Below are 16206 nucleotides of genomic sequence, written 5' to 3' on the forward strand. Positions count from 1 at the left end.
TTGTAAAGTCCTTTTATTAAAAAAAAAAAAAAAAAAGTCACGGCCAAGAATTTTTAAAGTGACTAGTGACTTTAGGAGCCTCAATTTTGCATGCTCAGGTTTGAGATACTATAGAGGCCTAATTTTCGAAGAGTGGGTGATCAGCATTTTGGGAAAATCTGGTCCCTTCATGGTGTGTTAGATTGGCCAATCTTAAGTTGAGGCACTCAAACTCACTAGTTATTTCTGAATATCTTAGCCTCTGACTTCTTTCCATCTGAAAATCTGTTTTGGTTTTGGGGGAGCATTTCAGAATAATGGAAGAATGAGCCCGTAATTTTATTAATCTAATACTGATTAAATGCTAAGAAACATTAATGTTTGCAGTGTTGTTGTAGCCATGTTGCTCCCTGGATATTAGAGAGAAGAGGTGCGTGAGGTAATAAAGATGTTACCTCACCCACCTTGTGTCTCTAAGAAATGTTAATTATTGGCTAATAGCCGTTTTGCTGTGGGAGCTTCAGCTTTTTAGCTCTTGTTTAAATGTGAAATATTTTTAATTTTTGAAATGTGGTGGAACAATGATGTTGAATAAATGATGAGTTGCAGGGATGTTTTGTTTTTTGTGCCTAGGTCCTCTTTCCATGGACAAAGTTCATTACTGTGAAAGATTCATTGAACTCATGATAGATCTAGAGGTAAGATAGTGTCTCTCCAAAGCAAATGCTTTTGGAGAGAACATACTGAATATTTTCTGAACATGTACTGCTCATTTACCTCTAACTGTACATAGACTAGTCCAGATGGAAATGGGTTCAATCTCCATGTCTGGAGGGAACAAAATTTTCTAATGTATTACTAAATCTGGCTGTAAAAAGCCTAGCGTGTGTCGTCCTGTGCACTGACACAGACTTGCCAAACCAGACCTCTTCGTGCAGTAATCCACAGTTTGCACTGGTGAAGCATGTCCCCAGTTTAAAATGAGGTAAGCTGCACCCATGCAAACAGTGGCTTTGCCTGCCTATAGTTAGGGGTTTGCCCCATGGCAGCTGCATAGACGACTGATCATTGTTGACTATAAGCAGGGCAGATTGCCAGTGTGTGCAAGTGTTGAACTTAAACTGCCCAAAACAAGTAGACAGTGATTGGAGCAGAGGCAATAATTCTGGAAAACAACAAGAATGTTCAAAGGTTTGGATCCATTACAAGAGCTGTGCTCTTAATGTACCTTGGGCCATCTGAAACATTTTGGATTGCCAATTGCAGCCTCAGAAAGCACAGAGAATTCCTTTTTTTTAAAAAAAAAAGCTGCCTGAAATGCTATACAACAAGACTTCAAAATCAGTGAGAAGTTTGCAAGCACTGATTTAGAAACTTCAATCTGCAACTGATGTGTGAAACCAATGAGTCTTTATGGAAGAGGTATTGACTGCATCTATTAACACCATGATTAAATGATGATTCATTAAATTGCAGTGGTCATGGCACTAGAGCAGTGGTCTCCAACCTTTTTACGCCCAAATTCACTGATTGAATTTAAAGGCAATCCAGGATCTACCCCGCCCCTTCCCAGATTCCACGCCCCTTCCCTGAGGCCCCACTCCACTCACTCCATTCCCAGCCCTCCCCCCACCCCCCCCGGCCGCTTGCTCTACCCCACCCTCACTCACTTTCACAGCTCCCATTGGCCACAGCCTTCCGTTCTTGATCAATGGGAGCTGCGGAGGCAGTGCTTGCAGGCAGGAGCAGTGTGTGGAGGGAGACCCCTACCCCTCCACCCCTGGGACTGCGCTGGCCGCTTCCAGGAGCGGTGTGGGGCCGGCAGGGAGCCTGCCATAGCAGCAGCTATGCTGCACCACTGGTATGAGCAAAGATGAACAGACACCTGGTGCTACTGAAGTCAATGGAAGTTTTGTAATTGACTGACTTGAATGGGGTTAGGACTTTCACTTCAATATCTGCTGTGTTCATGACAAGCTTGATAGGCAGAGAAAAACACTGCTTTGTCACAGAACCTTTCCTTGGATGGGATTACAGTTGGCTTGGTTTCCCTCACTGGCTGTAATAGGAAAATGTTGTATATTGATCTTTCTGTGGATACAGTGGATGCTGCTTAATAGTAACCCCGATATTAACAACTTCTGGTTAATAGCAACATTTTGCTGGGAACCGGTCCATCATTGACTTTAATGGGATTTGGATTTTGGCAATAGCATGCCACTTATTGAGAACTCTTTTTCGGAAGATATGCCTCTACTCAGGCAGGTTTGTAGGGCTGCAGCTAGGGAAGGAAGCTCTGGGATGTGCCTTCACTGGCTGCAGCCCCTCAAACCTTCCTGCACTTGCGGACTACACAGGAAGTAAGTGGCTGGGATTCCTGCATCCCTGCCCAAAGGGGAACCCCCTGTTGGAATCCGAGCTGGGAGGGAAGGCTATGGGCAGGGCAGTAGTTCAGATGCCTGGGCTTTCCATGGGAAGTGGTGGTCCAGGGGGGCCCACAGAGCTGTATGGCACATATCTCTGCTCTCGTCCTGCTCACGTCCCAGTGCTTCCTTCCCTGGCTATAGCCCCACAAACCTGCCTTCTGCTTATTGGCAACTGCTGGATAATGGCAACTTTTTGCTGTCAACTGAGGGGTTTGCTAATAAGTAGCATTTACTGTAGTGTGAAGTTCACAATGTCCTTTTTTTTTTTTTACCAACTGTATGCTGTTTCAGAATGTAGCTAGCGAAGTGATACCTTGGTTAACTGTAGGAGGGAAATTCAGAGGAAAATTCTAATTGTAAATTCCTTTAATTTTTAGTTGTACTTATAATTTTTATGCCTCTGTCAATGTATTTATAGTCTTAGCAAATTAACTAATTATCATTTGAGGTATCAAAAAAAGCCATGATTTACTCTATTACTACAGCCAAATTACTTCAGAAATTAAGACTTTTTTGTTTTCCTGCCACAAAAGCAGTACAGTGTATTGTAAAACAACCCCAGGGGGCAGTGAGGTTCTATAAAATATGATCTCTGCAAGTATTGGAGGTGTGATATTCTTCTGGGTTTCTCTAGTTCAGCTACTTTTAAAATTAAAAGGCATTAGTTCACACATCAGTGATGCTGATATAGTTTCACTATAAATAGTAGGTTTATTTTAAATTACTTCAACTTCATTAAACTCTGTAAAGATCATGATGGTGGCACTTACAGAAACCATAAGTACAGGTGATTTAGTGTTTGATACAGTAATATAAGTGTTAACTCGCCGTTTGCTAAACACCCTAGTTTCCTAGGATCATAGCAGTTAGTAACAAAAGACTAATTAGATCATCCGGGCCACCCCTTTGAAAGTACAGGGCACTGTCCCCGGAGAGAGGACATTTTTATTAAAGCTAATGTTTAAAATCAAGTTTATACACGTTAAGAAGGAGGGTACTGTACATCTGGGGTCAGGCTTGAGTGATGAGAGATTACAAGTATCAGTTACAAGGTTCACAAGATACGTTCATAATACATAACCAGCATAGACCCAGATTGGGGTACAATGCTGGATCTTAGCCAAAAGGCCAAGAAGCAGTAAATTTAGTGTCTGCTATCTCTACTATGTGTATTACAGGAGAGTTCGAGTTCAAATAGTTTGTGAAGCTTGCTGTACTGCTTGGAACGGGCGAACTAGAAACTAGTTATAAAAAGCCATCATGTTCTTTCTTCTCTGTAGCATGTCCCATGTGAATGGAGTATTTTTACATACATTTTAGGTCTCTCTTGCCTCTGCCTCCTGCAGGGCATTTCATATTAAATTACATCCATTACAGTTGAATCTAAGTTACTTGGCCATTCTGCCACTTGCAAATGATATGTTTTTGAAGGAAACTGTAGTGGTTTGACTGATGGCTTTTGTGTGTGTGTGTGTGTGTGTGTGTGTGTGAGACTATGAATGACAGTTATTATTTACTGCACTGACATACTGTTTCCTCCGCCCTCCCCACCCTTATTCTGATTACTTAGTGGTGGTAACTACATTCTGGCTGCTTCAATTCTATCTTTATTTTCAATTGAGTATGGTATTCTTCATTTCTTGTCCTAAACTGTTACCTAATATGTGCTGTTGAACAGCTGCAATAATATACAAAAGTAATATCTGTATTTCAGTGGTGGGAGTGAAGTCATTTCTCTCTTTTCCCTTACATCAGGAAAGATTTTAATAAGGCTTAAATAGTTTAATATGTGAAAAATTGTGAGATCCATTGTTTTCAGTAAAGTTTAATGGAATGATTATCATCTTATTATAGTTAGCGAAGTACATTTACTGATATTGGTGGCATGAGAAATACAAGTCTTGAATAGTATTTAAATTTAAAAATAAAATATGCACACAATATAAGGGAATGACTCAGCTTTTACATTTTTAAAAAATGCTCTCAAAAAAAGCCTCTTTGCATTGTACAACAGATATGAAGGTCAAGGATATCGTTAATAAAATAATTGCTTCTTTGTCCTGCTAATCAAACACAAAATACAAATAATCAAACAAATCAAATACACCTCAATAGTGAGGTGTGCATTCTGAGGCCCTGATCCTGTAAAAGGCTCCACCCTCATGGATTCAGATACCTGCACAAAATCCACTCACTTAAACAGGAGTCAGCACAGGTGAATTGCATGCTAGGATAGATGTCTCTGGGAAGATTCTCTTTTATGTAAATAACCATCACCATCTGTTGATGCAGGACTGTCCTGACCCGCTGTCTTGAAATGCAGAGAAGATATATATGGAAAGCCATGGGTTTCAAAATCATGTATGTTAAGACTACTACTAATGCCAAGTTATTTATTTTAGGCCTTGCTTCCCACACGGCGGTGGTTTAATACAGTATTAGATGACTCCCACCTTGTTGTTCATTGTTACCTCTCTAGCCTTGCTAAAAGGGAAAAGGAGGGCCATCTCTTCTGTCAGGTGAGTTTTGATCTTACTGAAGAGAGCGCTTCAGTTCTGAAGCAGCTCAAAATATTTGCTGCCTCTTCTTATGTTATCTGTCTGTCTGCTGAAAATGATTACTTTGTGTCACGTTTTTTTGGAAATAAACTAAAAATTGGATTATTACTGAGTAGACTTTGTGCACAGATTTATTTTAAATCCTCAAAACATTATTTTTGCATTACCTATGTAGTGTGTGTTTTATATCCTTGTCTCTGTTTTGAGCAGTTTTTAAAATAGTCTACACAACATTCACCCAATGTGTCCTAACACAGAGAAAACAAAAATCAGTTTAAATCTTTTGCTGTATTTGTGACCTCAAATTTTCTTCTGCCCAACTCAGTCCTCCCCAGAAGCCATAGGAAATGAATGGTTTATGTAGCGTGCCCTGAAGTTCAACAGTTTAGGCTACTTTAGACCAAAGGTAGGTGTCAGCTGAATGGGATGAGGGCAGTCTGGCCTAGTGGCTGGAGGGGCAGCTGGCCTAGCAGCCAGAGCCAAAGCCAAGGGTAAAACCGGAAGGCAGAAACTGGGTACCAGACCCAAGAGTTGAACTGTAGTCCATAATCAGGAACAGGAGCTGAGGGTCAAACTGGAGGTCAGGAATTGTAGAGAGCAGGGTATCAGCCAGGAGGGTTTCAAGGCAGGGGCAGGACAGAGGAAAGGCTGAGTGCAAGGCAGGAGTGGGCACAGTGGTGGGTATGAGCATGGAGAAGCAATGAGCTGCTGCTGCTGGCTTAAGAGTTGGCCTGCTGGCCTTTGCAGCCAATCAGGTTGTGTAACTAGTCAGGCCACCAGCTGCAGGCTGCCTGTACTGATGAGGCTGGGTGGAGACTAGCTCTGCTGCAGGCCCTGATTCCAGATAGCTCGGGAGTGAATTCCAAAACTGACAAGGCTTCATGAACATCCTACTAAATTTGACTTTAGAATCACATTATTCTAACTGCCGTCCTTCTTTTCTTTTAATGTGCTGACAAGGTCTTAGCAGTTAATATTTCACAAACTGGTAGTTGTCAATGTTTTACACCATGAGAAAGCTGGTAAAGAAAACATTTCTAAATTTAATAGGCTAGCAGCTGTTAAAATCAATTCCAATTTGAAATGAAAAAGGACCTGGTAACCAGAATGATGTGAATTTTTTTCTGCTCAGGTCCTTTATCTTGAAGTCTGTCAAAGCTAGAAAGGCTTGAGTCCTCTTGATATATTTTGATACGGTCTCCCACAGTATTCTTGCCAGCAAGTTTAAGAAGTATGGGCTGGATGAATGGACTATAAGGTGGATAGAAAGCTGGTTAGATTGTCGGGCCCAACGGATAGTGATCAATGGCTCCATGTCTAATTGGCAGCCAGTATCAAGCGGAGTGCCCCAAGGGTCAGTCCTGGGTCCGTTTTGTTCAATATCTTCTATAATGATCTGGAGGTTGGCATGGACTGCACCCTCAACAAGTTTGCAGATGACACTAAACTGGGAGGAGTGGTATGTACGCTGGAAGGTAGGGACAGGATACAGAGGGCCCTAGACAAATTAGAGGATTGAGCCAAGAGAAATCTCATGAGGTTCAACAAGGACAAGTGCAGAGTCCTGCACTTAGGAGGGAAGAATCCCATGCACCGCTACAGACTAGGGACCAAATGGCTAGGCAGTAGTTCCGCAGAAAAGGATCTAGGGGTTATAGTGGACGAGAAGCTGGATATAAGTCAACAATGTGCCCTTCTTGCCAAGAAGGCTAACAGCATTTTGGGTTGTATAGGTAGGGGCACTGCCAGCAGTTTGCGGGATGTGATCGTTCCCCTCTATTCGACATTGGTGAGGCCTCATTTGGAGTACTGTGTCCAGTTTTGGGCCCCACACTTCAAGAAGGATGTGGATAAATTGGAAAGAGTCCAGCGAAGGGCAACAAAAATGATTAGGGGTCTGGAACACATGAGTTATGAGGAGAGGCTGAGGGAATTGGGATTGTTTAGTCTGCGGAAGAGAAGAATGAGGGGGGATTTGATAGCTGCTTTCAACTGCCTGAAAGGGGGTTCCAAAATGGATGGATCTAAACTGTTCTCAGTGGTAGCAGATGACAAAGCAAGGAATAATGGTCTCAATTTGCAGTGGGAGAGGTTTAGGTTGGATATTAGGAAAAAGTTTTTCGCTATGGGGTTGGTGAAGCACTGGAATGTGTTACCTAGGTAGGTGGTGGAATCTCCTTCCTTAGAGCTTTTTAAGGTCAGGCTTGACAAAGCTTTGGCTGGGATGATTTAGTTGGGGATTGGTCCTGCTTTGAGCAGGGGGTTGGACTAGACCTCCTGAAGTCCCTTCCAACCCTGATATTCTATGATATTCTATTTTCAGGACCAGTATCTGTAGCAATTGTCCTGGACCACTCACAGGAGAGTGAACTTTGATCCTCTCATTTTCAGCTGGATTGCCTTGCCTTCATAGCAAATTTCATTTGTTACCTGGATGTATCCAGATATAGTCTTTCTGCTGATATAGCTTTGCCCTCCAGAGGTGCTGTATGGGGTTTACATTCTTTTTAAAGAAAGGTGCCTTCTGTGGCCAAAACAGGCTAGCCGGTAACCCCTTAGTATATAGCAGTACAGTCAGTGTGCCAGGCCTCTGTATCTATGCAAACAGTGTGCCAGCAGTTTCAAGAAGTTCTTGCTTATTTTAATCTCATTTAATTTTCGTTACTGTAGGGGTGGTTATGATCCCAGTGCAGCATTCAAAAATTAATTCTACTTTTTCATTATGATACTATTGAAGCAAACCCTACCAGATTATACCTCATCACTTCATGGCAGATGATTACGTTCTTATCTTTTTCACTTGTTATGCATGTATTGCAAGCACTAGAGCTTCACTTTCTGTACTTGAAGTGATTTGTTGTTAAGATGGTCTCTGCAGCTTTATCTCATGGCAGTTAAGCTAAATTCCCTATGTAACGAGTCTCAGCTTCAACGCTTGGCAGCTCCTACGAGAATTTCCTTGATAAAAAGCTCATCAATAAATATTTTAGTCTCTTAAGAGATCACTTTCATAGTATACCTTTATTTTGTGGTTGGAACTGTAGCCTTTGCATTGCTATGAGATGTATTGTCACTTTTGAAGTTAATTGTGCATACATGTGGAACATTGCATTGTACATGTATCGAGTGATATTTGAATAGTTCATTTTTATTTGCATGTATAGCCTTTTACAAGAATTCGTATGAATGGCATTCAGTGTAATGTGTCGGTGGCCATGTGGATGTAAATTCAATATAGGGGTGTCTATATGAAATATTTTACAACTCTCTGCATACAGAGATAGGTATTATGGACATTGCTAGGACTTTCTTAAACTGTAGATAGAATCTCATTTTAAATTTGTTTGTTTAAATGATAGAATCTCATTTAAAATTAGCCAAGTTATTTTTGGCTAATGCACAAAACATATAAATGATCAGTCCATGCATATTTCTCTGTCTAGATTATTGGTATCTTGGTAAGATTATATATTATACAGGGGTGCCTGAAGTTCAGATGTTAGGTTCCATCTCTTTTTGTTCAAGGTTTTATATGGTAGTTGCTGATCCCATTCTCATACGTCACTAATTTACATGTATCATGTTTCAGCTTTTAGACATGCTTAAATTCTACACCGGCTTTGAAATTAATGACCAGACTGGGAATGCTTTGACAGAAAATGAGATGACTACAATTCACTATGATAGAATTACTTCCTTACAGGTAGGCAAACACTGGGTTTCATTTTTAATATATTTTTTTAAATATAATTTGCAAATAAGATGGTGATTCTGGTCTTTCCAAAAGGAAACATCTTGCTTTTTTCTGCTGTATTAAAGGAATGGTGCTAGTCTTTCAGTTCCTAACTTTGCATAGCTTCGTTCAAAAATATTCTGAAGAACTTCATATAACACACACTTTGAATTGCATGAGCAGATAAAAGAGCAATTAGCCTGCGTGTATGTGCAGAGAACCTAACTAAAGTGACAGTCAATATTAGTAAGTTTATTATCTGTTTCAGCAAAACAATACCACCTCCAGTTTTGATCTTGTCAACTCATTAACTAAAAAGGGTCAGTCTCCATAAGACTTATTTGTGTGGGAAACCTAGGTACAGGAGGAAGTGGTATTGGTTATGCAATAGATGTCACTTTTCCTCAGAATAAGTACTCAGCATACTGCTGCTAATAGTGCTGTCTTTCAGGTGAGATATAAACCACATCCTCACTACCTGTGGTTATTATGGGACTTTTCACAAGAGCGTTATGCATGTTTCACATGGTGCTAATTAGGACTGTGAAGAGATTTCTTTTTGGGTTTTCACAGCAGTTTTGAATTGCACCTCCGGAGGTTCACTGAAATTTTCATGTCTTTTAAAGTTCAGAACTAGATGAACTTTGGTAAGTGAAATCCCGGAGTTTCACAACCTTGTCAGTCTCTACCAAAGTTTCATTACTGCCAATTAGGAGGCTATTATAATGCCAAAACATCTAGTGTTTATCAGACACGTTAGAAAAATAAATACATCTCAGAAGAACAAGAATTGTATGTCACATTTACTAAGCAGAAAAATAGTTGCTTTTTCATTATTTTTACTCCAGTAGTGCCCACTCTGTGCTAGGTGCTGCACAGAGGAAGGTGGAGTTCTTACATGTTCATTGTCTCTTATTAATAAACTCTTGTCAGAGCAACCCCCCCCCCCCCCGAAAACGTCAATTTAACCTCTCATTAAATTTTGGGGGGCTTTTCTAGAGAGCAGCTTTTGCACATTTCCCGGAACTATACGATTTTGCACTTTCAAATGTGGCAGCAGTGGACACTCGTGGTTCATTGGAAAAGCTGTGTGGACCCCTGAGGTAAGCCATAAAGATGGAAATTCAGTTCTTCTGTTTCAAGTTTATTTCTCTCCATTGTTTGTTACTAGTCTTCTAGCCTTTTTATGTATGTTGTAGTAATACATGTGTAATGCTGTAATTAAATGTGACATTGCAAATTATGACTCCTGGTTTGAAGAAGACATTTGGGGTTGGGACTCTTGGGTTCTGCTTCTGACTTGCTGGGTAACCTTGGGCAAATCATTTGTGCTTCAGTTTATTCATTTGTGGAACTTAGTACATAGACTACTTGCCACTTGTGGGTGTGGTGAAGTTTAATTTATTATTGCTGGGTTGCTACTTTCTGCTTGTAAAATGCATCTTTCCCTTAATTCTGATCTCTGGGTAGAGTGAAAGAAACACCATCGATTTGAAATCTAGTCATTTTAAAAGTAGAAGAGTTAATAGTTTTTGGAACTATACATGCCACTGAGTCGTCCTGCCATTTTTTATGGCGTTACAATAATTCAGGTTTTCCTGATGATATTTTCAAAATGTTTTTCTTTACTTATTGCTGCATCAAAGACCCACAGAAATCACTGGGGGAATTTGAGTTGGAGCTACTCCTTCTCCCAAAGTTCTGCCAAGTGCATAAAATAAAGAAACAGGAAAAAATATAAATGCTTTTCACTAATCTTAGTTACAGTTCAAACATTTTCATACAAGTAACATTGTGTATATTTGCTGTAGTTACAGAATAAGTATTGTAAGTTGACTGGGAGTGCCTTTATGCCTGCTATTATAACAATTCTTAATGCAGTTCTGGGATCTCTGATACTATAGGATAGGTTAAACTGCTTTCTTTCTGCCTGTCTTGTCATTCTGTAAATTTTCCCACTATTTAGTCTTAGTAAAACTAACAAAAACAATAGCAGTAGCAGTGAACAAAAAACCATCTTCTCTTGAACTACTTGTTAGAATTGGCTTTCTCCTGTTCAAACATAATAGCTTCATCCTGAAAAAAGGAGACTTTTCTAGACTAACGTTTAAAAGTATGATATTAGTACGTATTAGCTAACATGCAAACGCATTTTAAAAGTCTAATGTGGACAGGTACTCTGCCTTTAACACACAGACTCTACCCTGGGCTTTAGCTTGACCACTTTAGCAAATATTAAAGGCAGCATGTCTTGTCTGTTCAAATATATGTGAATATATATGGAAATGAAAATCTTAGCTGGAAGTTCTGATTATGTTCCCTATTTTTGTATCTGAATTCTTTATGAGTGGTGTGCTGTATCCTTTGTTATTTCTTAGTCACTTTCTGTGGTGTAAATGTTGTGCTGATTTCCTCTAGGCAATTACCAGGTAAAGCAACTAAATAAAAACTTTACGTAACTTTTAAGACTCTCTAAGGTTTTTTCTTGATTGTGTTACCTGAACTGTAAAACTATCAAATCTTCAATTTTTTTTTTTGTTTTTTGTTTTTTTTACAGCAGTTTTTATAAAATGTAAAAAATCACTCAGTGGCTTTTGTATTTCCTCCCTCCCCCCCATATTATGCAGCCCAAACACACTCCACCAGGTGGCATCATACCTCTGCTTGTTACCGGCTCTACCTGAAGGGGAAGATACAGGCTATGACAAAGAATTTCTGCTAGAATTACTGGTAAAGCACACACATGCTAATTACATTTATCACCTATGTTTTTTCTCGCAAGAAAGCTTGTGTTCACTTCCTAAAATTGTATAAAATCACAGCAATTGCAGCTCTAATGCTGCCAACCACATGATGGCTTTCACAGTTAGGAGTGCCTTATGAACTACAGCAGTATGATGACTGAGTGAGTTGGAAACAGATGTGAATTAAATCTAGTAATTAATGACTAATCTTCAAACAGGGAAAAAGATGACTCCTCTGGGAAAGTGGTGGTGTGTCTGAACAGTGGCAACTTTAGAGGACTGTTACCAGTGTTTCTTCAGCAGTTGCTTAAGGTCCACATATCATGAAAGTTGTTACAGCATGTGTAGATGCTTGCATTATACCTGCGTCCTTAGTTATTTAGACCTGTTTAAAATATAATTAGGCTGTGATTTTTTTTTCCAGTGCTGTCTAGAGGGATGTAGACATTCCGTTCCCATAAATTAAAGTGAGAATTGAGCGTTCAGATCCCATAGGCAGGTTTGAAAATCTCCACAGGAGTATAGAAATGGGGAGGGGGAAATTCACTTGAGTAGATATTGATCTGAGCAAGGAACTCTAACCTGTGTTGTAATGATGGGACGCTTCTCAACATATCCATTGTTCCATTTCCTCTTTGAAGGCTGACTTTTCTGTAGCTGATCTTATTTTAAAATTATTTGGAATATTTTCTTGATGTTATTGTATGAGCAGTTTTAAGTCCGATTGTGAAATGATCCCCCTAATACAAAGCCTATTCAAACAGGATGCAGTAGTATCAGATACATTTTTCTGTTTAGGCACTGGATATAAATATTTATTGCTGGGTGTAAAGTATCAGACTTAACTACTATAGGTAAACATTGGTGTTCAGAAAAAATATAGTGGAAAATTTGTTTCATCTTCAGTTTAGATTTTAACCTTGTGAGGGAAATTTGACTACATATTTTCAGCCATTTCATACGTTTTTGGTGCTGTTTAAAACTACTGAAAACAGATTATGCCATTTTTAATAGGGAAAGAGAACCTTTCTTCTCCTGTGTTTTCAAAGAGTAATGTTAAAAGTAGGACATCCAGATTATAGTGGGATGTGCAGTATTAAGATCCACGCTTGAACTATTGATGCTCCGATCCCATTGAGCTACATGCTAACTCTTCTGTGATAGTCGTATAACTTCATTTGCGTTTGATAATGCATCGTTGGATACCACCTGTACTCTCCAAGAGCCTGATCCAAAAACCCTTTGAAGTTAATGGGAGTTTTTATTACAGGTGACTTTGGATGAGACCATTAATGAATTATTAAACAGGCCTAGTTTTCAAAGAGGCATAAACCTGGCCTCTTAAAATTACACCTGAGCTTGTTTGTCATCTTAGTAAAGTGGGACCTCTTTCATTGTTTTTTGAAGAAATAGCCCAACGTTGTTAGCAATACATCTTATGATTTCCTTCAATGTACAAACAAGATTGATTAATTGAAGAAAAATAAAACATAGACAGTTTGGAGGTAACTTTTTAATTTCTGAAGTCTTAAGGTACTTTTATCACTTCAGCTTGTTGTGTTAGCTGAAGACGTGATCTTTTTAATGTTCACTTCCTGGATGACCATCCTGTATGTTGTTTGTCACTTGCATAGAAAAATGTTGACTTGGTTAGGCTTTGGTATAAATGTTCACTTTCGCTTTCCTAGGTGTCTCGTCATGCACGTCGAATATCTCAAATTCAGCAGCTTAACCAGATGCCTCTGTATCCCACTGAGAAGATTATTTGGGATGAAAATATTGTCCCAACTGAGTACTATTCTGGAGAAGGTATATTTGTTGAGATATATTTGGATTGCTCTTAAAACTTCATAGTTCAAACAACTTGTCGTTAATTCTGGTTCATTAAGAACTATTCCACAGCTTCTAAATCTGGACAATATTTACTTTTGGCTACTTTAGTGCCTTTTAACTTCCAAGAAAAAAAAAATCTGTGTTTATAGGCTTATTTGAATTGGACTGCATAAATTTGATCTGAAATTTATGTCTTTGTTACCAATTAGATAAACATAGATTAAAAAAGAAGAATAAAACTTGGAGTAAATCATAAAACAATCTCATTTGCTCTATCTGTATATAAGCACAGAAAAAAGCTGCTTTCTACCTTGCTACTACCTGCTCCCAAGAAGTGAACTGTAGAGAGCTTGAGAGAGAAGTGAGTCATGCCATAGTTTGACAGTGAGCAGCAAGTGAATTCTGTTGAGTTCTTTTAAAAGAATTTGCTCTTTTTCCAAACTGATTCTTGAAAAGTCAGTTTCATGTGGTGAGGTTTTGTCACTTTCAGTTTAAATTGAAATCCCAAACTCTTAATACATATCCTGAAAACTAACATCTGCACTATAGAACTGCTTATGTTCAATATTGGGGATTAGTTTTTAAAATATTTTAAATATTTATGTTTGCCAGTAATGGCTTGTCAGTGAACCAATTTATATAGTTTTAAGGATAAAAGCACCAGTCTACATTTGTCGCAGAATTGTACCAATGGGCACTTCAGGATGGAATCCATAGTCTGTGTGGCAGTCAGGTGCCCTAAGAATGTTTAGGGAATACGTGGAATTTCTAATGTCGGTTTAACCTCTTCCCTCATTGGCACAGATCTGTTCCTGTTGTCAGCTAAGTAATGCCATAAAGCCTAGAGCTCTGCCACTGCTAGGAAATGTAGAGCTATATCTCTTCCTTGGTTGAGGTGGAAAACACAACAGTCTAGGGAAGATGTTTAAATTAGGGACATGATCATTCTCTGAACTGAAATTGGTTTTTTACATCTGAATTCTTTTTTAAAAAGCAATCAAAAAATTCCACTTTGAATAGCCACATGGATATTCTTTGAAGATCAGCGCACGCAGAGCAGAATAATAACAACTTACACTGATAACAGCACTAGTATTATGGCAGTATTTTGTCTTGTAACATGATTGAGATTCTGCAGAGTAAGAGATTCCCTTTTCCTTATAGCAGTGATATCTGGAAACTGCCGTGTTAACTTGAACACTCTATTCTCTCCAGGAAGGTAATATTTAAACTGCTTGAAAATCAAGTTTTCTTCTTAATCAGGCAAACAAGCTGGCTACAGTCCAGAACAGACGACATTCTTAACTGGGTACAAGGCCATGCAGTTGTACAGCTTTCTCCAACAACACAGTCTTATACAGACTCCAGTGGAAGGCCATTCTTTGAAACAGTCTGACATGTTTCAGAGAATCACTTCAGTTATTTAATACATATTTGTGTTTGTGCACACCTGCATATGCATTTTTGTGCACTGTTAGCTGTGGTAGATTCCATCACAACAGATAGAATTGTCATGTGCAAAACCTGTTACTATGGGCAGAGGAGCAGTGTGTACATGAGTTGTTGCACACAGAAATGGAGAACGCCTAGTGAAAATTAAGCCTGAAAAATTATCTGTATTCTTGAAGCCAAGGGGTGACATGGAATAGAATAGCTACAGTAACAGTTTTCATTGCCAGCAGAATGTAGATTAGTTAAGTCCATCAGTGCTGCTTCTCATAGTGGAGAGTCTGTAGAAATCCTTATTTCAATGATGCCCTTTTTAGTGAAACTTCCATTTCAAATGCTCTTATACCTTTTGGTATATGGGATTCTTAACGATATATGCAACAAAAATGGACAGACTTATTTTCACACTGGTAAACTGAAACACTAATTTTAACCGATGGCTGGAAAAACTTTCTGTAGTCCTGTGTAATTACTCATTTCTGTGTTGCTTGTTTTATGCTTTCACTTTGCAAAATATGAATATTGTATACTGTGTTATAAAGATGCTATGCTGAATTGCTGTCAGCCCTTTATATAATTTGTCTCTAATTGCGCACACAAAACTTCGTTAAAAGAACATTATTAAGGTTGCAAAGGCGAGCTCTCAAAAGTAGGAAATGCCAGAACTAGGGTTGCCTGTTCACTCTTAATTCTGGCATTTCTTAACTTCTGAGTGCTTGAGAGGGTCCATGGACCAGGGTTCCTGCCTATTTGGTGGATCAGGAAGAAGGCCATGGGCCAGTTTTACGCCAGCATGTTTATCCAAAAACCCTTTTTCTTGGTTGGTCCCTGGAGAATCCAATTTGAACTAGTATATGAATATCTCTCTGGGGGTGCTCCAAAGGGTTGATAACAGAGGAAGTATATTAGCATTCCCCCCACTTTCTATTAGAGAAGGTACGTGCAATGCCACGATAGGTATAAACCTTACTGAATTAGGGTTAAACTTAATTAAATGAAGCTAATCTTAATTCCATAGGGTGTTTCAGGGTATTATAGGATACTGTCTGTCAGTAACCCCATTGTGTGCTGCCGTATTGACACCCACATAGGCCATCAGCAGGGCTGGAACTTCCAGATCCACTGCACAGACCTCTGCCACTTGAATTAAGGGAGTAACTGTTCTCAGTAGAAGATTGTCATTTGCTATGTGGACTGACACTAGAGGGTGTTTGGATACTTTTATCAGTTGGTTTCACAGATGTTTGCAAACAGCAGAGGACTGGTGAGACTCAGAAGTCTTGGATTTCACTCCAGGCTCTGGAGAGAGGTATGCTGTACTGGGCACAGACTCTTTGGCCCATTCCTCCAGACATTTTATCTTCATATAGCTTCACGGAATAGAAATAATTGTGTTCTATCACCTTTCTTTATTGGCAGTGTGTCTCTGTGCTTGTGGAAGCCAACATGTACTGTGTGCCAGAAAGATTTCAAGGATAATATTG

The 16206-nt window shown here is 39.2% G+C and overlaps 1 protein-coding gene across 2 annotated transcripts in view; it reads left to right on the plus strand.

Annotated features, from left to right (window-relative positions):
• AQR (aquarius intron-binding spliceosomal factor) overlaps nt 1-16206 on the plus strand; it is a 106386-nt gene that overhangs the window by 23267 nt on the left and 66913 nt on the right. For both annotated transcript variants that reach the window (XM_084631724.1, XM_084631723.1), the window contains exons 10-15: nt 613-677; nt 4808-4924; nt 8553-8666; nt 9696-9799; nt 11324-11426; nt 13129-13249. In XM_084631724.1, the coding sequence (XP_084487850.1) occupies nt 613-677; nt 4808-4924; nt 8553-8666; nt 9696-9799; nt 11324-11426; nt 13129-13249 (624 nt within the window). The remainder of the gene's footprint in view (nt 1-612; nt 678-4807; nt 4925-8552; nt 8667-9695; nt 9800-11323; nt 11427-13128; nt 13250-16206) is intronic.

Source organism: Lepidochelys olivacea, assembly GCF_965140295.1.
Source record: "Lepidochelys olivacea isolate rLepOli2 genome assembly, chromosome: 6".
Lineage (NCBI taxonomy): Eukaryota > Metazoa > Chordata > Testudines > Cheloniidae > Lepidochelys > Lepidochelys olivacea.